At 38.1% G+C, this 23,240-nt stretch overlaps 1 protein-coding gene across 1 annotated transcript; it reads left to right on the top strand.

Annotated features, from left to right (window-relative positions):
• On the top strand, positions 1-19,124 carry LOC146584382 (elongin-A-like). Its single transcript, XM_085324874.1, has 11 exons — positions 1-108; positions 7,751-7,807; positions 9,564-9,676; positions 10,819-11,512; positions 12,501-12,600; positions 13,450-13,614; positions 13,956-14,053; positions 14,830-15,010; positions 15,438-15,561; positions 18,581-18,699; positions 18,809-19,124. Exons 1-11 carry the CDS (start codon positions 31-33, stop codon positions 18,868-18,870), a joined length of 1,791 nt encoding a protein of 596 aa, XP_085181000.1. The 5' UTR covers positions 1-30; the 3' UTR covers positions 18,871-19,124.
• Positions 19,125-23,240: the final 4,116 nt, after the last annotated feature.

Here is a 23,240-nt window from a genome sequence, read left to right as displayed (position 1 = left end):
GGGGCCCGGCCGAGGCGAGGCGAGGCCGCCATGGCGGAGGGGCGGAGCGCGGCGCGCAGGGTGCAGCAGCTGCAGGCGCGCCTCGGCGGCGCGCAGGAGCCCCGAGAGGTAGCGGGCGGCGGCGGCGGCCGCCGAGGGCAGGGCGGCGGCGAGGGCGCGCGAGGCGTCGCGCCGCCTCAGAGGCGCCGCGGGCGCGCGCCGGGCGGCCGTTAACGGCTGTGGCGCGCCCCGCGCGGCGGGTGCCGAGCTGGCCTGGGGCGCGCCCACGTTGGGAGCGCGCTTCGGGGGCGGTGTGTGTGTGGGGGGGTCCACGCACACGCCCCACAGCGGGCGTGGAGTGCGGTGTGGGGAGAGTTCGGCGGCAAGTGCGCCCAGGGGGTGCGGTCCTGTCATGCCAACGGGAGTGTGTGGGGTGCTCGCCTAGCTGAGGCCCTGCCACTTACTTCTTCATTAACTTCTGCTGCTTGGCCGTATTGTGTGCGGAGGGGGGTCTTGTTGAATTTAAGTAACTGAGAGTGCTGCGTCAGTAAGTTGCTGYTAGGATGTGCTTTAATGAAATGCTGGTTCCTCTTGCTGGCTGTGACAGGTCTTTGTGGAGGTGCTCTGTGTCCACTGTGTGGACAGGTCTCTGCCTTATACCTGGAAGGAGTCCAGGAATGTTAGATAGTGTTCCGATTGTCTCTGTTTATTTTCCATGTTGGTAAATGCTAAGAACTTTTACCTAAACAAAAAATCATGCGTAGAATCAGATGACAATGAAAAGGGCTACTAAATGTATATGTAATGTCATTACATTTAAAACATCCTCTGCATAACAGGCACTACTAGTTATGTGTGAAGTCTTGTCAGCCTGACTAAAAACACAAATCATAGCTGCTGAAGTGCTAATTTCTATGTTCATAAAAGCTTTTCTTCATTAAATAGGTGTTTTTGTTTGCTTTTAATGGTATGCATCAAAATGTGGGAAGTGTCAAATCTTGCATTATTAGTCTCTATACAGGAAGAACAAAAGCATCTCTTATCTCTGGAAGATAATAAGCAACGTGTAGGGTAGCAGGACTGCTCAGGAGCTGCAAGAACTAGATAAGACACGCTTGAAACAAGCAAGCATTTGGTGAAGGATGGATCAGAGTAGCCTAAGGAAGCAGTGCTTGACACCGTTAAAGATACAAGGGAGAGAGGACGATAGGCGCAGGCTCCAGGGCGAGAAGGCTGCCTGGACGCTGTGTCCTTCACCAGCCACGGTGTCCAAACAGGCGCCCTATCTCTCACTTGAAGGGCAGTAAAGCAGTAATTCCCGAATTTGACTTGCTGCTTATTAAATTATGTTTAACTGAGGAGAAATGGATTCAAAAGGTACTGAGGTTTGAATTCAGTTGGCAGGGTAACAGAATATGTTTCCTGTGACAGATTTCTAAAGTGTTAGAACTTGATACAACTTTGTGAAGGCATTTGGCGGCAGAGAGCAGCTGTACGGTTTAATCTTCGTGATACTTGGTAGTTAATAAATTTCAAAAGCTTGGTTATTACATTTATATACTCTGTTTGTCTTCAAAGTGTGTGTGCATATGCATATATATGAAATACTGATTTTCTTTTTTTCTTCATCAATGATGCTTTATCTCCCTGAATGCCAGTGTTGTAGACTATAGTTGTCCTAAATGTAAACATCTGTGTGCAGTTAATATTTCAGATATTTATAATTTACAATTCAGCAGAACTATTTTTTTTCACTACAAAAATGATCACACTGTCCACAGTCTTTAGATTCTTTAATACTTGGAGTTGGTATTGAAATGCTATTCTGAACAAAAGCATTTGAAAGCAAACAGAGAGAAATAGTTCTAGTGGTAATTAAGTTTCTTAGGTGTCTCAAAACAACAAATTCCAAAACATATCCAGTTGAGAAGTGAAAATATACATACTGTGTTGCAGATCTGGCTCTAGTAAGAGAAGAGATGGACTGCTTTTCTGTGGTATGGCCAAGAGCAGGTGCTGCATAAATTGGGRCTAATGGTGGTGCTGCAGCGCTTCTACTCTCCCTGGTAAAGCTGTGTCTAGCAAAATAGAAATAGTTATGGAAAACAAGGCTAGGCAATGGAGGGAAGTAGGCAAACTAATAAATGTAAATTGGTAGACATGAAAGGTAAATCTAGTAATAATAATAAAAAGAAAAAAAACTGTGGTTATTGCATTTAAAGACCATGAGAAATGTTATAAACACCTGTGCAATGATAATGAATGATGAGTGATGTCATGTCTCTGTTCCATACTTGAGAATAATCTTCGTCTAATCTTGTTACTTTTATTAATAATTACTAAATTTCTAGTCTAACAGTAACTAGGGAGATATTAAGGAGATTCTGCAGGACTGGAAAAATGCTGTAGTGACACTGTTTATTCAAGCGAATGAAATGATCGATGTCAGTGACATTGAAGTAATACATAGAGCAGCCGCACAATTATGYGTATAACTAGTGTAGAACTAAAGAATGGTATGGTGGTCCCTGCTACTCAGTGAGACTTCATGTAGCTATTCTTGCCAAATTCATCTTAAATTGTATTCAGCTGATAGCAACTGTCATAAATATACTTAAGACTTAAAAGGCACTTGACTTCTGTACGGTGCTAATTACTGTAGCAGTGTATGGGCCTGATGCAATATATAGGATAGATTTAAATTACACTCACCAAAAATAAGTGAGAATCCTCAAAGAATGTTTCTGGGGGAAGATCATACATCTGTGCTTGACATGATGTTACTCAAACCTTTCTTCATTTACAAGAAAGCAAGCRTTGTAGAAAATGTTGCAAATACTGCAGTTATTTGTCCCAGATGAAGAGGGCTCTTCTAGAAAACAACCTTGATCATGTGGTATGCTACATTCATTTCAGCAACATGCATTTTAACACGGCTCAGTGGAAAGTCACAGCTAGGAGCCATGAATATAGGTCACTCAGGATAGGAGACTATTTTGGAAAGCATTGACTCAGAAAATGATTTGAAGCTCTGATGTATTACCAGTTGAGCATGAAATTGCAGTACAGTGTACTGGCTTATGGAATAAATGCTATCTTTGGGTAGCTTAGCAGGGATATGTTGTTACTACTCTGTAATATTAAAGGGACAATTGCAGGAATATTATGTCCTGTTCTGGGGGTTGTCTTTTCAAAAATGATGCTGACAAGCTGGAAAGATTTCAGAAAGCTGCAGAATGACTATAGCTTTGACTAGCATAATTTACTGAAACTAAAGAACTTGATCAGTCTGTTTAACCTTAGTGACCAAAAGGTGTAGCATATGTATAATCAATCTCTAAATCCCTGTGTTGTATAAGGTGTTTGAAAGAAGACTCCTTTGTTTGTTTGGAATTTTTTCAGCTACTGAATCTCCTTATTTCTTTCCGCCAAATTTTTTAGGGAAACCAGAAGAGATGACTGACTTTTTGCTGCTCAGTGGACTTTCATTTTATTTTTTTTAATTTTAACGGAGCACAGGATGGACTTGAATGTGTTAGGTTTTTCTAACCTGCTCTCTTTTAAGACTTGAACAAAGAAGATGTCCATCTCAGCCAGATGTTACAGACTTGATGTGGAAATCGCCTGGTGAAATTTTCTCATGTGTTACAGAAGAGAGCAGGCTAAATCCTAAGGATCCCTTCTGAACTTGGTCTCTGAAAGTTGTTCACTCTAAGTGGGTTGGATATATGCTACCTTAAAGAGCCTTAAGATTCTCAGACTCATTAAGCAGCTATTTCATTTTGCAGTTGTCAGGTATCTGTCTTAGAACTGAGGGAAACGTCATCTTAATATTAAGCTAAGCGAATACCTTCTGTATGTTGGAAAACGGAGGTTTTGTGTGTGTGTATATATATATACACACACACGTACTTATATTGTGTGTGTGTTTTCCACTATATACCGAGATAATATTCAAAGAATATTGAATAGTATAAAACATTGATTCTAGGGGTCAGTCATGCCTAGTCCAGACTGAAGATGCTTCCTTATGTGATGCGGAGAAAGTAAAAGTAACTTTAAGATATAAAACCAGCTAGTGAGTGAGGAAGAGGAAGGAAGGGTGGGTAGGTGATATTACTGAGGTGGAACAGTCAGTCAGTCCTTGGAGCAGTGTTGCCTGAGGACGTATCTCTGGTGAATGAGTCCCATCCTTCCTGAGGGGCCTGGGCTCAGCTAGAAAAAGCCGAGAGACTGTACAAGACTCTGGTAAGAGAGGCAGCAGCAATACTGGAGCAGTGAGAAGAGACCAAATCTGAGGCACTTGACATCTACTGATGTTATGACTCTGCCTTCAGTTTGGACTCTGGAAAACTATTTGTTTCTTATCCACTGTTCATTACTTCTACATTTGGCTCTTCAAATGCCTGCCTGCTTTTCCTCCTTGCCTTTGTCTTATCTCAGTCCTGAGCCTGTTGCTATCTTTGTTTTCTGTCAGACCAGTATGTATTTGCTTGCTTTCAATTTGACAATAACACTCTTTTATCTCTTTACGTTACATGAGGGCCTGTGTCTCAGGCTTAACTGGGATGCTATTTATGGAAAAAATAACAATTCTGAAGACTTTGAATCATCCTTTAGAAATCAGGAATTTATTTAGAAATTGCAAAGAACAGTTCAGGAATCATAGAGGTAACTTCAGTTCTGCAGGGTTTTGTAATCCTTTCCATTTCCTTTAAGTTTTTCCATAAGGATATAGTTGATAGCAGTATGTAAGGTAAAATAGTCTTAAAACCAGCAAGGCAATGAAGGATTTAATGTATTGCATGTGTATGGAAAGACTTGAGGAAAAATTAGTGGTTGCAGAAGAGCCAAGTGGACTACAACTTCCACGCTAAAAGGAATGGTTAGAGGAAGGCATGTTAGCAAATGAGTCTTCATGCTCTTTTGGAAAACCTGCTAATAATAGACTCTGGATAAATCACTTTCTCCTTTTACCCTAATTCATTCAAATGTAAAGATGTACCATGTGAATATCATGAAAAAAATCCTTAGAAATTCAGCTTTTACAAGGAGCTTTAAGTTTAAGTGAAAAGCTTTACTGTGTCCTGTATTTTATGGTATACCTTTTTTTGTGGCCTTCACCAAAGTCTGGTAGATATTTAAGCGTGGCATTTGTGCTTAAAAAACACCTCACCAGTCTTTTATAGAGAAATCAAAACTCTAGCAAATTATATAAATACAATGTTTCTGAACAATTACTGAAGTTTGCCACAAATTAAATTCAATTGTTTCCTGACTGTATCTGTAAGTTTGGTTTCTAAATGCCAAGTACTCTGACCTCAGTAATTACTGACAGGCTAAATAATGGCATTTCCTTTTCCCATTTATAGTACAAAGCAAATGGAGCTATCTATCCTTTGGTGCTCCCATACATACATAGCTACTGATCTCATTGCAGACTAAGTTATTCTCTGCTTTCTAGAGGTCAGGATTGCTTCTCTTCAAAGGATTGTCATAGTGTCTGATCAATTATTCTTATATTCTTATTCTTATTTCTAATGAAAACCACTAGCTTGTCTTAATTTGCTAAATGTAATGTATTTCTAAAGAACAAAGTGACTATTGTGTTCTTTAGCTTAACAAATTTTGAAAGCTTTGTCTTTCATTAAAATGTGTTGACTTGTCATCTAGGTACTTTTGTAATTTAACCTTTTTTGAAGTTGTATGAACAATTTGGGCTTGTTACCTGATCACATTTTAGATTCTTTAGAAATGAACTCAGCTTTATAAATTAACTTAGTCAAAAATCCATCAAGAGGAAGTACTCAGATCTCCCATTTTCTTTGTGGCTTGATCAAAACATATCTTTATTGTTGTTCCATGTCTCGGATTGTCCTTGAAGGCTCTGGAGTTTATCCCCTGTGGTTTGCATTGCTTGAGTATCCAGTCATCCTCTATAGCAAATTATTTCCTTCTGCCTACAAAATAAATGAATGTGGGTGTAACTTTTTCAATTGAATAAAAAATAAACTAATACTGGTAACTTAGCTTCTAGCACTTGTAACTAGCCTTCTGAGTAAATGTTTTTTGCCTACTTTTCTAAACATGGTCTTTACATCACTTTTTTTTTAATGGGAGATATCTGGGAAAGTCTTCAGCTTACAACATACATAGTCTGTATCTGTGAAGTGGCTGGTAGAAGTTAAATGTTAAGCTTGTATTATCCTCAGGAGGAAGAGTAGATCTCCTGAGATGCAAAGTAGATTTTAACTTCATTATATATATTCGTAGTACTACTGTCTGGTTCAGGGAATACCTTATTTTTAAACAAGAGATGAGCAGAACTTCACACTGTTTTTGTGCTGGGTCCAGAACTTCCTTCAGGAAGGTGTTTTCTTTTTAATAAGAATCCTGCCATTTTGTAGTTAGATGCACTTTTTGAAGAAAACTGATTTTTCAGATAAAACATCTGGTCCCGAGTGAATGCCTTACTGTTACAGCTTTTCTCATGTTTTCTCAGGCTACAAAGTACTTCTCCTGTATTTCTTTAAACCACAGAAATGCTATTGTGGGGTGACTGATTTACAGGAAGAACGACACACCAGAAGTGTAGGTGGAATCCCACATTTTGCACTGAATTTCACTAGGTACCATTTTAATGTCTTATAGGAACTTCAATAAAATTTAGAACAGTAATCGAGAAACGTATCCCCATAATACTATCTGTAAATTGTTTCTTCAGGTTTGCTGCTTAGTTATTTTTGTACCTCTTCTATCTCCTGCAGTACTATTTCAGAAGCGAAATCTAATGATAAAAGACAGTTAATCTGTTAGCTTTAATAACAGCTATGATAACTTAACTAAAAACCTTCTGGGTAGTCTTTTGTATCCTGGCAGGTCCTAGTGATTGCATTTAGAAATGGTAATGATCTGAACAACTAGAGTAATATCCCAGACTTTGTTAAAGCCCTATGAGATGTTTTTACTTGAGTTACATATTAATTCTATCACGTATATAGCAACTAAGAAAAGAACTTTGTGAAAGATACAGAGAATTGCTTGTGTGCAGTTGACCAAAATATTCCTGTGCTTGTGTACTGTCAGATTGCCAAAGAAACTTATATTCTATTTTTAAATAAGACTTTTGTATTAACAAAACACTCTTCACTGGAAGTTGAGCTATTCTGTATTAGAAAAATACTTTTCTGATTTGCTCAAAATGTTGATTTATTTATTGTATCAGATGTGTACTTTATCAAGGTGAAACAAAGTAGCTGCTCTACCTTGGTTTGTTTTTGTTAATGTGAAAATAAAGTTTCAGAACTTTAATTTCTAGTTTGGGTTATTGTAAAGTGATATCCCCAAGGCTGCTTCATCCTTTCTTGGCCATAAAGGAAGAAGGGATGGTTTGGGAGGCTTACTGCTTTTGAATGGTGCTGCTCCTGCAGAATGCCATTTTTGAATCAGTTCTATGCCAAACGATGGTCACTGGTAAATCAGGTGTGGAGGTGTGTACACAGTCTGTATTATGGGTTTAAACATAATCTCTGTAGTGAGATGTTTGTAGTTTCTAGTAGTATTGAAATTTGGGTAAAGCAGAGCTGTACTGAATCCCAGCACAGATTTCCAGCACTGCCATTAGATGCAGTGAAGGAATGCTTACATTTTCTCCAAATTACTGGATGTTACTCAACGCTTGAGTATTTTGGATTAAACAGATGTGAATGAGGATGAGAAAGGATAGAATTTATGAATACTTGTTCAAAAAAAATCTAATGTTTCCTTCCAGATTATAAAAGCACTTAAGGGACTACAGGATTTGGATATAACATTGGATATTCTGGTGGTAAGTGACCAGTGATATTTTTAACTCTTTCTTAGAGTAAAGTTCAGAGGTCTATAATCCTAGAAGCAGTGATAACTGTTGCATTTTTTTTTTTAATTTTGACTCTTAATCATGGTTTGTGATACATAAGCTATGTATAAGGAACCATGGAGCCTTTGCCCAGCTTCCAACTGGCTTTTGGAACACAACTTGACAGATGCAACATTATGATACCAGTGGTAGTACTGAACAGGGATCTGAACATGTAGAGAACATACTGCTTCTTAAAGTTGGCTTCTTTTCACTGTAAAACTGCTTTTGAGTCAATGTTAAAAGCAAAACAAATACATGATGTAGGTCAGTGGCTAATTCTTCTGTCTGTATCAGCAGCTCAAAATTAGTCTCTTATCTAAAGAGCAGGCATCCTAAATTATACATCAAGAATATTTGTGACTTGCTGGCATCATCAACCAAGCTGTATGCTATCAAAATCTTATATTGAGAATCCTCACACTTGTCTGGGAAGCTTTTTGGTTATTTTGGGAAATAAGTCTGTACTTTGGGACAAAGCAAAATGGCATTTCAAGTGGTTAGTTCTTCTGGATTGAGAATTCCACGTTATTTTAGGGGGCAGGTTTAGCCCAGTTGGTTAGAGCGTGGTGCTGCTAATGCTGACGTTGTGGGTTCAATCCCTGTACAGGCTATGCTGAGGGTTGGACTAGATGACCTCCAGAGGTCCCTTCGAACCTTACCATTCTATGATTCTGTGAGATTTTAATGTATTCTTAAGAACATAAATATCCCACGTGAATAGTTTTACGAAAACCTCCAACAAGTGCTCTTGCATTTATTTCAAATACAGTGAACTTCCAAACAAGTATTCCTGAAGTTACGTGGAAAGTAAGTCTCCTTAAAGTAAAATTATTTGTCTAAGGCCCTAAGGAATTCACGGGAATATCTTTCACTAGTTGGCAAGAGCATTAATAGATTGCTACTGACATGGTGAATTCCAGGGGTTGCATGTGTCTTAAAAGTGAGAGTTTGTGAACTGGCGATACTCAATAATACAGGCTTTAAAAGTTCACTTAYGGTATTTATGTACCCACAAAGCTCACAGGACAACTCTGCTTGGACACACGCAACTCAGCAGGACAAGGCTTGAAGACGTGAGGCTAATGTGCAAATAATAGTGCTGGGAAAAGCAGAAAATGAACACGACAAGCTTTAAATACCAAGGTTTTGTGTATGACTGAAACTGTTTAGTCGTATGAACTCCATTTCTCTGACCTCTCACCATACTAATCCTGAATGCATTTTGTATGACAGCACAGCGAGCATCGATGCTCCCTAACATGCTAAACTAATCCATTCAAATTCCTTTTAGGCTTACTCACTTCAGCAGCATGCATTTTAAGCTCTACCTCTGTGAACCTAAACATTCAAAACAAGTGAAATTCCTGAAATATAAATATATATTCATTTAATGGAGGGAAATAATAACTTTAGTCTTATAATTTACAACTGCATTTTGTCTTCCATAGTTTGGTTTTATATATATACATGCACGTGTATATAAATGTATATGTATCTTTCAATTCTGTTTGTTTGCAGTATAAGTGTTTGTAATCTCATTAGCTGCATTAGGATTTCCCTGACTACTAGACTAATACTATTTGTAGCTGTTCAAGAGTTCGTTTTTTTTTTTTTTTTTTTTTTTTGGGGGGGGGGATGTTAGTCATGAACTATTCTCCCATCTTTCTCCCACTGTCTTCAATAGGAAACTGGCATAGGCAAAACAGTTAACAGTTTCAGGAAACATGCCACTGCAGGGAATGTAGCTAAATCCCTGGTAAAGCAATGGAAAAAACTTATTCCTCCAGAAAGTGAAAGGTAGGTGTGAGCTTACTTTTCTTTTTCTCTTAAGTTAATTGTATTGTGTTACAGTTTTCCTAAATTTTCTGAGTTGTATTTTGTGAAGTGTTTTGAATGACAACTATGCATTATGACAAATGCATAAAATGAATGGATAAAGTGAATCTTTATAATAAATATTGGGAAACAGATCAAAGCATTCAGTATGGATCAGTTAGCCAGCCAGCATTCAGACTTAACTCCTTGACCGGCATGAATTCTTAGGCCACGACTGATGAAAGCAAAGCCAGTGATGGGCACTGCTCTTTAGTTCTTAGGGATATAGGAAACTTGCATATATGTGTGTGTGTGTGTGTGTATATATATATATATATATATATATATATTTTTTTTTTTTTTTCCTGGCAGTGATGTGGTGCTTAAATGACACAGCTCTCTAGTGATTTGTTTGTGTGGGGCTTTTGTTGATTGTGGGAGGCTTTGCATGTTGGAGCAGTTGCACTGAAGAGATGAGATTTCATCTCATAATGAAACAGCCACCACTGCCATCGGGCTGGCTGTGCTCTAGATGTTTTGCAGTCCTCCTCATAATATGAGGCAGCTGAAGTAAGGAAAGTGTGGTTTACGTTAACTTCAACAGTACCTTTTAAATCCAAAGCTGTTCAGATGATAGGAAAGTGATATCTCAGAACCTGATAAGCAAAGTGTACTGGCTGACAGGAAACCTGTATCAGCTACACAGCGCTGCACACACTATGCCTCCTAGCCATTTCACGTGCCCCTTTTTTAATAAAACATGCAGGGAAACTTTTGTAAAAACAATGGACTAAGGCAAAGTTCAAGACTTTGAACAAATGTCAGGTATTTCTCCTGCTGATACTGATGTTTCTCCTCCTCTTTCCTTGTAAGGAGCACCCCAGTAGTTGTGCTGTGTTTGTCTTACTCTCACTTTTTTTGTTGAAGTAGTTTTTGGTGCTGGGCCCAAGAGCTGCTTCTCTGGGTATGTGCTGATGTGGAAAAAAAGTAAGAGCATAAGAGCAAAATTCTCTGCCACACTGGTTTCATGCTTTTAGTTTGACTAATATAGGTAAAGAGATTGACTCTTGTTGAAGTTACATTCAGATTTAGTAAAGGGAATTTTTTTCCTTTTTGTATTGCAGTAGTCACAGAGGCAAAAACCAAAATACTGAAAAAGAGAAACATGAGACAAAATCTTCCATTTCCAAGGAGAATAAGCTGTCAGAGAAGTCCAAAGCATCTGTACTGGCCTCCAAAAGCTCTCCCACTTCTAAAAAGTTGAAAAAGGAACATATTCATATGGAAAAAAAACACAGAAGTAGAGATTCTGAGTCTGAAAAAGAATGTGATAGTAAAGAGTGTAGCAGCAGTGGTTCTAAACATGATTCCCAGGGAACCAATCCTAAAGTTAAAAAAAGTAGCTTTAAAGAGACAGCCTCTGCAAACAGCAAAAAACGTTCAGAGAAGCAGCATACTGTTGTAGCCAATAAAGACTTATCTCACCTAAAGGAAAAGACTAGTAAAGCAGCTTCCAAACAGAGAAATCCTAAGCATGTCAGGAAACCAAAACAAAAGCTTGCCATGAGAAAAAATACTGAATTACCTAGTGATGAGGAATTTGAGCCCCCTGCTATGTCTTTTGAATCTTATCTTAATTATGATCAGGTTACAAATAAAAGAAAGAGGAAGGCTTGTTCTACAAGTAAACAGCCAAAGAAGCTCAGTGAACAGAAGAACAGCTCATTAACACAGAAGACTTCAAAATTTCCTGGTGCAAAAGAAGAAGAAAATGTACAAAAATGTGAGGATGAGCAGTCAGAAACTCCTAGTAAAAAGGTAAACCACTGCATGGCTGAGCTAATAGCAAATAAACTGCAGACAGATGAGCTCTCTATTCTCTTATTTTCAGTGAAATCCAACTGTATTTTAAGCAACAAATTGCATAGTTACAACATCAGCTGCATGGTGATTGCTAATAATTATGGATAATTGGGGACAGTGATGATTACTGCAAACCAGCAGTATACAATACTTGTTATGTATTTTAGGATGATTTTTGTATGTGACAAAGTCTTTTTCTCTGATCAATATCAACTAAACTACTTTTTACCTATAAAGTGAAGATGCTTAAATATGGAAACCTCTACCTTTCATCCGTTCTTGACTAGTTTGGTTTGTGAATATAGCAGCTATTTGACTGTATAGTACAAAATCATTTTGTCAGATGTGGTGTTTTGGTAGTCGATAATAATGTCTGTCATGGAGCAAAACAGATTGTGCTTTATTTGAATGCATTAAACAAAAATGGTGTTTATAGAAATAAATTACACATTCTTAAAGTGAAGTATCCTCACCCTATGAAGCAGAAGAAGCTTAAGTGGCTCATTTGAACTGTGATAGATCTAAGTATATTTATTAGACTTTAATTAGAGGTCTCTTCAATATATTTTATCCTTGATATGTGATAGCTCCATGCTTTATTTATTGTGGAACATCTTTCAGTTTTGTCTTGCTCACTGCACGCCTTTAACCTCAGTAATGGTTTAGCTGAAAGCCTGTTAGCTGAAACATGTGTTCTGTTCTTTAATCTCCTCGTTTGCACAGATAGATATCCCACAAAGTTCCTTTTGTGATGTGATTTTGGTAAGTAGAGAATGAAAGGATGTACTCAAAAGTAATCCAGTGAGTAAATATTAGTGCAGAAAAGCAATAATTCTGGTTACCTAGGTAACTTTCTTGGATTTGCTTACATACTGTTGTAGTGTATTTTAAGCCTTAGTAAACTCAAATTTGGAATACTCCATGTTTCCTTGACTGTGTACAGGCCAAGATGGCATCTCTCCAAGATCTCCTTAATACTCCACTGCCTAAATTTCTGCCAGGCATCTCAGTCTCTTCTCCCCCATATGCTGCTGAATTTAAAGGTAAGTAGTGTGCAAGACTGATCAAATACTAAACATACAGTGCAGTTTTTACAGCCCTGTTTAGGGGCAATGTTATCCTCTTTCCTAATAAAACATATTAGCTCATCATTCCATGGCAAATGAATACCTGTCCTTCGCTTGCTCCCATGTAGACATTATTCTGAATCTGAAGGGAACTATAAAGGCTTCCTGTTACAGTCTATTAAATATGGAAATGTTGTGAAAGCTTACCATAGATGTGGAGAAGGCATAGGTAAAGTAGCCATTCTACAAGCTCTCTTTAGCTTTACTTCTCTATATATCTTGTAGCAGAAGTAGCATTAGTAAAAATTTGCTTAGGTAAAAGAAATACAGGAAGCTTCAGTTGTAGCTTCAGCATGTGGACATTATAGCATCCTTATACATAGGTGTCAAAGTACTGGTGACTCCACTTGCAGCTTCTTTGAGGTTGCCGTGGTTTGATATCACTCTAATCTTGAAATATCACTGCTATTGCAACTTTAAGCTGGTCTGGAGTAACTCAGTAACATCAGTAATATGCTGCAGATTGGTAACTAAGGGTCAAATCTAGACCATGTAGATCTGCATTAACTAGTGTAAGGCTAGTTTGGGTAGGTGTAGTTTATCTGTGCTGTAGGTACTGTCTTTCTGTTAGAAAACGTTGAATGGGCTTCTGTAGCATACAGTATATGTAAAAGCCCAGAACTGATGCAGTAACTTCATTTTCTAAGGAAAACTAATATACATGTGTCATAACAGCTATGTTTCTCTCAAAGCTGAAAATGTAAAGCATTTTAAAGTTTGCAGAGGTAAAAGCCCTGTCTAATATCTTGCTTGTAACTTCTCTAGCACCTGTTGTAGAAGCACCCCAGCAAGTGAGTGAGACAGTTCAATTCACAGGACGGAGATTGAACAATAAAATGCAAGTTTACTCTGGCTCTAAAACAGTCTGTCTTTCAAAGATGCTTACACTGTATGAACAGTGCATCCGTGTGCTTCAAAATAATATTGATTGTGAGTACTTTAATAAGGGCTTTAACAGGTTATGCCTGGGTGATCAAGAAATTGTTTATCTTTTTGCATCGACAAAGAGGGGAGGAGGAGGAGTACATACCAGTAAAGATGGGGGGAATAGCAGTTCAGGGATGCTTTCTCCATCCTCAAATATCACTGCCAATCAGTATATAATTGCTGACTTACAATTTTTTTCATCCCTTGACTTCAGAGTGTGTGTTCTGTTGGGTATTTGCTAAGACAAAACTGTATTTTTTAATTATCCTTAAACTGTTAGGTAAGTGGTGTTACCTGCTGAGTAAAATAAACAGGATACTGAAATTTCCTGTCCTTCTTTGTAGCACTCCATGAAGTAGGAGGCGTACCCTTTGAAATTCTTGAGCCTGTGCTAACGCGTTGCACACCAGAGCAATTGTTTCGAATAGAGGAAAGTAATCCGGTAACTCTTCCTTGTTAACTTAGGGCACCACAAAGGACACAGAACACCTTTTTCTGCCTTCTTTGCACCCCTTCTGATAAAGATTCTACACAGGTTATGTTTTCTGCCCTGTATATTTATTTCTTTGAATTCAGCTGTCACTGTCAAGTCCTTTCTCCAGTTTCAGGATTTAAAGCATTTGGGAAAATTGTTAGTGGTGACTAAGTGAAAGCCAGTGTGGGTAGAAAAGTATTTCTATTTCTAAAAATTAAAAATGTATTTGCCACTGAAATAGTTAGGGAACAAATTTGTTTTCAAATTAAAAACTATTAAGACTGCAAAGCATACAAATTGGGAAATATTCTTGGTGAGGTTTCTTGCACGTAGTGGGTCTCTTACCTACAATGTTAGAACTTCAGCTCCACGATGTCTTTCAACACTGAGGTTCTGAGAATGTGATGCCTCTTAGCCCACGGCACCTACTTCTCTACATGCTAAAATTGAGAGCTGCTGTGGCCTGAGCCTGTCCTAGAACCCAAAATCTAGCCTGTAAGCGTGGCTCGTTAACTCAGACATAGAGCTCTACTCTGTGAAACTATAGTTTCTAGGCTGCAATCAGCATCTCTGCGTGGCATTGCTGTGCTACTTGTGAGGGGACCAGTGAGAATCAACACATGCTGTTGGTTTTGTTCTGCATCTCTTGCCACTGAGCAGTTGGGCTTTGTCTATATGGCAGTTGCTCCTGAGAATATTACTTTTAAATCTTGAATTTTTAAAATAATTTGTGTTCAACTAAGACATTCACAGAAGAGTCGGACCATTTGTGGAAGAAACACTGTCAGAGGGATTTTAAAAATGAGGGCCTCCTGGAATACGAATCTTGGCGTGAAATGTACTTGAGGCTTTTCAATCAGAGAGAAGAAAAACTGAAGATGCTTACAAAAAACATTCTCTCAGCTCAGTCTGAGAAACCAAAAGGTAGAATTTGAGTATCTCTTCAATTCTCAAAACCTAGTCTTTTATGCTGTTCTTGACATTTGCTATGTAGAATTTAATGGTTTGTTTGCACTGAGAAATAATCCTGTAATTGTAGGAGAGGCCATTATGCAAGCATGCTATTTYTTTAAGCTAAAAGTTGCACACAAAAACACATGCACTAACACATATCAGTTAATGTTGCATTAATACAGGCAGTGTACTGTAGACAAATCTGACTTTGTTGGTTTAGACTGAGGTTTCTATATTGCATTCTTCTTATATCTTTGCTTTAATTATAAATAACCAAACTAATTAATGTAAAGACTGTATGCAGCCTGTATACAAGTTGCCATTGTTCAAGAACTCCTTTAGTACTAGATTCTGCTTTCCTGAATGAAAGACATCTAACTTCTTGCTTCTGTATTAGGTCGTCAAGTAAAAATGGCTTACATTAATAGTGCGGCAAAGCCACCCAGGAACATTCGTCGGCAACAAGAAATCCATGGGACAGCAGGGTCTGTCGCTCAACTTCATCCCATAGAGAAGTACAAGTAAGTGTTCTGTCTAGTGCTTTTAATTTGAGATTACGTGTCTTCGTCATCATGGAAGCTTGCTAGAAAATTATTTTTGAGGTGTTAAACAGCCTTTTTTTTTTTTTTTTTTTTTTTTTTTTTAAGGTTTATGGGTTTTAATTTTTTTTTTTTTTTTTTTTTTTTTTTTTTTTTTTTTTTTTTTTTTTTTTTTTTTTTTTTTTTTTTTTTTTTTTTTTTTTTTTTAAAGAGTTAGTGGCTAGAAACTAGTCTGTCTTTTGTCTTGTATGCTTTTCTGTACATACTTCTCAAGTGCCAGTGCTGAATTCATCCTTCTGGAATGACTTCCAGATTACAGTAATGTCACTTGATATCCTGGGGAAATTCCAGTTTTCATGTTTTATATTTATAATTCTGTGTAGTGGTCTTGCATGTTCTCCTACTTTCATGAAATACTCATCAGCTATCCAGAGTGAATCTCAACAACTGTTAATATATTTGATCATGGGTTTGTGCTTTGGCAGCTTAAAGGGAAGTCCAGAGCAGTCAGTAGCAATAGCCAACACTTTTCACTGAAGGAAGGAAAAATGGATTTCTAAAATATTTCCTTTGTGCAGCAAAAATACAAATTTTCCTTGTGACAGACTGCTTCAGGATAATTCAACGGGGATGGGAACCATAGCTGAGATCTGAGATTTATCCTACTATCCCTACAGGCCTAACAAACTCTGGGTCTAAGAGGATGGCCTGAATAGGAAGGCACTAGCTTCTGTTCCTTCTTCCCTTCCCACCTATGCAGAGAAGAACTATTTTTATTACTATTTGTGTATCTATTCTTGTCAGAGAAAAAATCAGCAGTTTCGATTTGGAAGATGCTGCAGGTTAATGGGTCTGTGTGCTGGAAGCTGACCAGAAGAACTGTGGGGAATATTCCTACTGTCTCAATATGAGTATCTTAAGCTGTGGTCACTCATTCTGCTTATGTCTGCTGCTGAGCATGGTGCCCTACCTTTTCCCTGTAGCTGTGGTTGTTTCTGTACTGACATAACTGCTTCACAGCTTACCTCAGTTAGAATGATGCCTTCTGGGAAAAACAGAATTAATCTGGTTTACTTTGAATTGAGTTAGGGAACAGCTATGCAGGTTGACAAACGTGGGCAGACAACTGAGAATGGGGAGGATAAAATTTAGCTGTCACAAAAATGATGCATGACTGACTAGTACAGCAGAAAATGTCAGCAGAGTCATTTTAAGTAGCTTTGTCCTTATACTTCAGGGTCTGCAGTTGTGCTGTTATTGCTCATGTACCCCATACTGTAAACTGGATAACTGAACTGAMCTGAGTTTGGGGGGAATTACAAAACCTTGGGAAAATGTATTTAAGAAAAATCTGCCTACCTCAGTAACTTGATTTACAGTCTAACAGCTTGCTTTATTGTCTCACGCAAGATGAGGAGGTTGTAAGTGATGGTACTAGGGCAGGAATGAAAGCTTGAATGCAGGAACTTCTTGAAATAAACTTTTACACTATAGTTTTTGTGGCACCTAAAGGTGCTTAAATTAGGAAGCTTCTTTCCAGGCTGTTGCTATTATCAGTGAAAAGATAGTTTCCCAAAAGCGATAGCTTAAGATTCTTCAAGTTAGTTTTCTACTTAGAGCCCTCCTTTGGGAGGGCATATCCTTGTACAGAAAGACTAGCCTTCCCATTTAGGTGCTTAAAGTACTGCATAAGAATCCAATTTGATTCACTGCTGGATCAGTCTGAATGATCTACTCAAAGCCCTGCACAGTTTTCTCAAATGTGATAAATTAGATTAGATAATTAGAAAGAACTGCTGTTACATGAAAAAAGCCATAAGGTGGGTCATTGTTCTGCCTTCCTGAGAAACAATAGTTTCTTAGGCACAATGAGTTCACTGCTTTAACCATACCCTCTGTAAATCTTCTGTTATTTTGGCAGGTTGTATAGTAAATTTAGAGTAAATTAAGTCTTCATTTATCATGCTGGTCTCACAGGAGCAAAAATGGTCCTGTGATGCATGTGCAGATCCTTAGCTGTAGTATGTAGTTGTATTTGCAGTTCAGAATGCAGCAGTATGTATTAACTCGGCATGTGTTAATTGGCAGCAAGTGCTAGTGACTGAGTCAGAGGTGTATAAGACCGTCCAGATCAGTGATGTGATGCTGAGACAGTTAAGTGCTATGTTTGTTAAACTGTCTTTAGCAGTAATCATCAGCTCTATATCTGAGTCTTTCCCCATCTTTTGTTCTGTTGATTGAGAACCCTAACCTAATACTTAAGGTTAGTTATTGTATTTTTCCTAGACATTTCTAATTTTTAAAAAGCACAGAAAATTCATTGCGTAAACTTGTCCTTGAGGGATAAATGACTTCAAATAGTTGTTAATTAATTGCTATATTTTCATGTGGGGAGACAAGTGAGGGATGAATTAGATTCTTTATATGGCTTTGTATTTCTAAGGTGATAAGTAGCTAATGCAGATAAATTTCAATCTAAAAGCATCTGTTCTGGAGGATGTAGAAGTGGATTTCATTCAGTGCTGGCAATATTGCAATAAAAAGGAAAGTTTCCACTTTGCATTGGGGACTGACCTTTTTGGCAGATAGCTTGCTTAGTCACTGATTCGGCTGTGTTCAAAAAGAAAAATAAACATGCAAAGAGCAAACACAGGTCATAAGAGAATCCATTATGAATCAGTGGTATTGCTGGCTTGTCACAAATTCTGATTATTTATTTTTTTAAGACAAACTCCTCAAACTTACTAAAGGGAATATTTGTGCAAGAAAGGACTAAATGACCTCCTGAGGTCCATTCTTACCTGAATTATTCTGTGATTCCAAATGTACCACTGGTCACGGGACAGACTTGATAAGAGAAGAATATTGTCCTCAGCCTGTTAGTATGAGCTAAGAAGTCTCAAATTTTTGTGATAATTTCTGTTTTCTCAAAAAAATGAGCTGAACAAATAGCTTTTTTTATTAAACTGCCAACTTTTTTCCTGTTTTCCTATTTTAAAAGAACAAGAATTCCAGAAATCAGAGACAGAAATAACACTTCATCAAATCTAAACTCTATTAGCAACAGTGGAAGCTCCAGCTCAAGTGGAGTGACTCAAGATGGGAAGAAGCCTGTAAAAAGTAAATGAATTTCCTAAGATTATCAAAATAATTGTTTTAACTATTAATGTGTGCTTACCTTAAATCACTTGTAGCTATAATCCTAACTGTTTTTTTGTTATTTTCGAAGGACTTGCACCAATTATGAGGAAAACTTTGAAAGCATTCAAGAATAGAGTTGGACGACGATAAATGAGGCTATGTATTTGAAGCTATTGAAGGCTATATATTTGTATCATGTAACAGCTAATGAAATTTAACTAGCTAATGTAAGTTTCATTCAATTTGACTTCTTTAAAAGTTATGAAATATTTCAGGAGCAAGTGATTTGCAATAAAATGCAATAAATTATCCTCTCCCCCAACTCCTTCATGTTGCTGATTCATGACTGAGGAAAACTGAATTGAAATGAGGTCAGTACACACTAGAGACAAATCATTTGGTATAGAATTTTATAGATGCTGACATCTTCAGTTTATGTATGTATTGGATAAGTTTCTGGTGGAAGCACTTAAGTTGGTGGTATAGAATTTTATAGATGCTGACATCTTCAGTTTATGTATGTATTGGATAAGTTTCTGGTGGAAGCACTTAAGTTGGTGGTATATTTTGCCAAGGAGTGGTTGCAAGATGTACATAAATAAAATTACAAAGGAGTCCAGGCTGTCTTCAGCAAAAAGTCTTTTGAAAACTTAGTGTATTAGTTTCACTAGAGGTTTCCACTGAAACTTCTATATTTTCTTTGTATTAAAACCTGTGTTGGTTGGGTTTTGGTTTCTTTTCTCTTCCATTCAGAGTAAAGACCGTCTTACAAAACGGTCTTGGATATGTAGCTTTACTTCTGACTTGCTACAAGTGGGTTGTAAAATCCTGTGTCAGGGTACTAAATGCTTTTAGCCTACTTGATTTAGGCCTACTGATCTATGATATAGACAATGAATCTTTAAAGGAGGAGATGGAGAATATGTAAAAAGGGGAATCCTTTGGAAAGCTAAACAAAGGTGTTCTGTGTGTGTGTGTAGGTATGTGTGTGTCTTGACTAGAACTTAAGATAATTTTAAAGAATAAAAGCTTTTTTTATTATAGATTGCTCAGAGCAGTTGTAACATCCTCCTTCCTCATAAGGCCTTTATTTTCTCATTACATTCTTGCTCTGTTCTGGGTTCTGCCCTACTGGCTCTTAGCTCCCAGGTGGAGTGCAGAGCTTGACTCAGGGTAGCTTGGAGTAGGAGACCTGTGATCCTTCCCCTCAGATAAGTGGTTATTTGGATGGAAAGAGTAAGCATCATGAGTGCATGGCCACCTCTTGCTTAAAGAAGGTCATCATTGCGACTCAAAATTCTCTTAGGATCTCTCAGTAGCCTTTCATCAAATATGTATATCCCAGCACCACACTTGCTCTTCCCCACTGATGCTTCTCCTGTGACTGTCATGAGCAAATTCCGTGTTAATTTCTTGCAAATTAAATAGGTAATGGGAGAAAAATACCGCTGCAAAGGAAAATCTGGTGTTGTGGGGAAAACCACAGATGAAGAAGGCTAAGTTTTCCTGTTTGATTTCTTTCCCCCCCCCCCCCAAAAAAAAAAAAAGTACATTTCAGGCCCAGAAGCCATTTTCCACTTCCTGCCAATGTTTTGTTTCACTGCATTTGGGAACATTTTCCAAACTGTTAGTGGTTGAGCCCAAAAAGAAAACTCAGCTTGGCTGCTTTTCCATGTAAAGAGTATATGATCTTTAAATAGTCCTTATGGTATGAGAGGAAACAATTTTGAGGTGAAGTGTTCTTTCTAATGAGACCCTGGATGTGAAATTGTAAGAGCCGAGCTGTTCTCGGAGACCATGTTGATGTTTAAATTCTAGCTTTAGCTCAGGCTTTAACCTAGCAGTAGGTTTAGATGCTTTTGGAAGAAATTTGGAGATCTTAGAATTGCCCTGTGCTTAGTTTCCTCAGCTCTTGTTGTTCCAAGGATCGGTATTTGAGTGGCTGCTGAAGTGCAACAGGGATCCCTGTCAGTAAAGATGATACATCTCTGAGCATGATGCCGTTCACTGCTGTGCCTGTGGGTTTTTGAAGACTTCTGGAAATCACAGGATGACTTTAGCAGAGGGAAGATAAATCCCTTCACACAGTGCAAATGTCAGACTTGCTAGCTGAAAGTTCAGGAAAATGTCCAAAATATTCTTAGATATACTCTTCTTTGAAAGACAAGGTGAGTATTGTCTTTTCCCCCCCGCCACCTCATAGGGAAGAAAAAGAGCAATAAACTATTGGCTCTACCTCAGCTACCTGCCTTTCCCCTAAAAATCCTAGGGGTTGTTGGCAGGTTCATTCAAGGCTTTCGTTAAATATCTTTCCATCTCCCCTTGCAGCCAGCCCTTGCCATTGAGCAGAGGCTTCCCTCCTCCCAAAGAGCTGCTAAGGATATTACTGCCAACAGAATTTATCGAGGTGTTTTTCTCTGTTTGTAACTAGTTATTGCCACAGAGGCACTGAGTCTGGTTTTCCAGATCTTTGATGTCTGCTTGTGACAAGCTTAATACTAGCAGGCAAAGGAAGGAAAAAGCCCACAGCTGAAGGAGCAGCTTGTTTTCCTGGTGTCCCACCTATGGAAGGAATGGTCTTTTTCCTGTTTAATTTTTTTTTGTTTTTTTTTAACAGGCTGAATATGTTTGTTTGACAAAGCAAAAAAAACCAAACAATAACTTTAATGTGGACTACTTCCCCCTCCCCACCAATATTTCTTTCCTTGTAAACCAGTCAGAGGACCAGTGGTGATCCTTACAGTCAGTGAATTGGATTTGATCCATCACAGGGGCTGTGTTCAGTTTTTCTTGCTATGATCATTTCACTTCAGTTTCCAATTAGTCTGTTTTGGGTAATATTGTGTAGAAGTGAAAATCTTAAGAGAGATGGTGGGATTACTCTGTGTAATTATGCTGTTTGACATGAGGATGAGAATAAATCATTCCTCCTGCTTTTAATGAAAGTGATGTACAAAAGTTTATTACCTTCTCTGTTTCAGTTTCTAGGAGAAGTTTAACATGCTCTGTATTTGTGAATTGCATCTTTGCACAACTACTAGATCTTTCTCCTCTCCCTCATTCTCTACAGTCTCTACAGTCATTTCCTCTGGTTACATGTCTTGTGGTGTTTCTAAAACTTTGACCTTTATTCTTCTTTATCTCTAGTAATCTTTAAAAGGGTGATTTCTGTGCACATCTTTAGGCATGGAATTGTGGCTTTTCAAAAAAAAAAAAAAAAAAAAAAAACATACACACAACTTGTTGTCATGCAAATTAACAAAAATAACAAAACACGAAGAACGCGTATTTCCAAATGACCAAAGGAATGTATCACTCCCAGAACACTTCTGAAAGGACCTGTCCTGCAGATACAAAGACCTAGTCTCCAGTAACGTAGGAACAAGGTCAACAGAAACTGCCTTCTCTGAAATAGAGCATCCTAGAATCCAGAAACTAAAACATTCACCCCTCTTCTGTGGTCTTAGACAAAAATAATGTTAAAATAGACATGCTTACTGGGATTGTAGAATAAAATACATTGAGGCTGCCAGTTTTTCAAAATTGAGCATCAACTATTCAGGAAATTACCAAATATTTCTAAGGCACAGAAATCTAGTGTCTTTCAGATTCAAAAGAAGAAACTATTCAGAGCGAGATTGTGAGGAAGATTTTTTTTTTTTTTTCCCCAAATGAAATGATCTAAATCTCAGCTTAAATGCAAAACTATAAAGATACCAATGTCATCTTCACAGATAAAGCCCTAAATAACACTATAGGAAGTGCCAGCAGAAGTGTTTAGTAGAGTGTTTTGTGAATTATGTTTACAGACAAATTCTCTCCTCATATCCCTGAGGAAAGACTTAAAAATGGCACTTCTTCAGGGAGAGCGCTGAACAGCTTTGGAAACTTTTATGTGGTTGTCGTCCCTACAGGACTGCAAGTGTGTATCCAAGTGGCAGACAAAGCTCTCTTATCATTTCTCCAGTTCTTATCTATTGCTATTTCTACAGAATCGTTGAGCCTACAGAAGAAGAGATGCTATTTGCCAAAGCAAGTAAAAGCAAGAAAATGAGCTTTCTGGGCAGAGGCAAAAAGTGAGCTTTCTTTTGCTTCTGTAAGAAGAAAGGAGCCTGCCAGGTAGAAGGGGAAAAGCTCTTGAACTACTGAGGTTCTCAGGTTGCTGAGACCTGCCTGGAAATGCTGATCTCCCAGAAGGGGAAAAGGTTTAAGCCCTTGTCTTCCTGCCACCTTGTTTCTTAAATTTCATGTCTCTTTCACCAGCCAAGGCGCTTTCTCTACTTACACCTCTTCATTACACCCAGTGAGTGCTTAGCTATTCTCTCCCATGAATATGCTATAACCAGCTCTCTACAAAATACATTTCTCAGTTACCTGTGTTGGTGTGCTTTTAATGCTCTCAGACCTTCCTGTCTGAAAGTTAAATAGTTAGTCTGTCTGACATTTAGATAAACACTAAAGTGGCACATTAAAGTATGACTTTCTAGAGCATTAGTATCATACCAGAGTGGTGCTGACAG

This window comes from Rhea americana, unplaced genomic scaffold (genome assembly GCF_003343005.1).
Source record: "Rhea americana isolate MKP2758 unplaced genomic scaffold, rheAme1 scaffold_94, whole genome shotgun sequence".
Classification (NCBI taxonomy): domain Eukaryota; kingdom Metazoa; phylum Chordata; class Aves; order Rheiformes; family Rheidae; genus Rhea; species Rhea americana.
The sequence above is the reverse complement of the archived record's forward strand: the minus strand, read 5'-3'. Positions and strand labels throughout refer to the sequence as shown.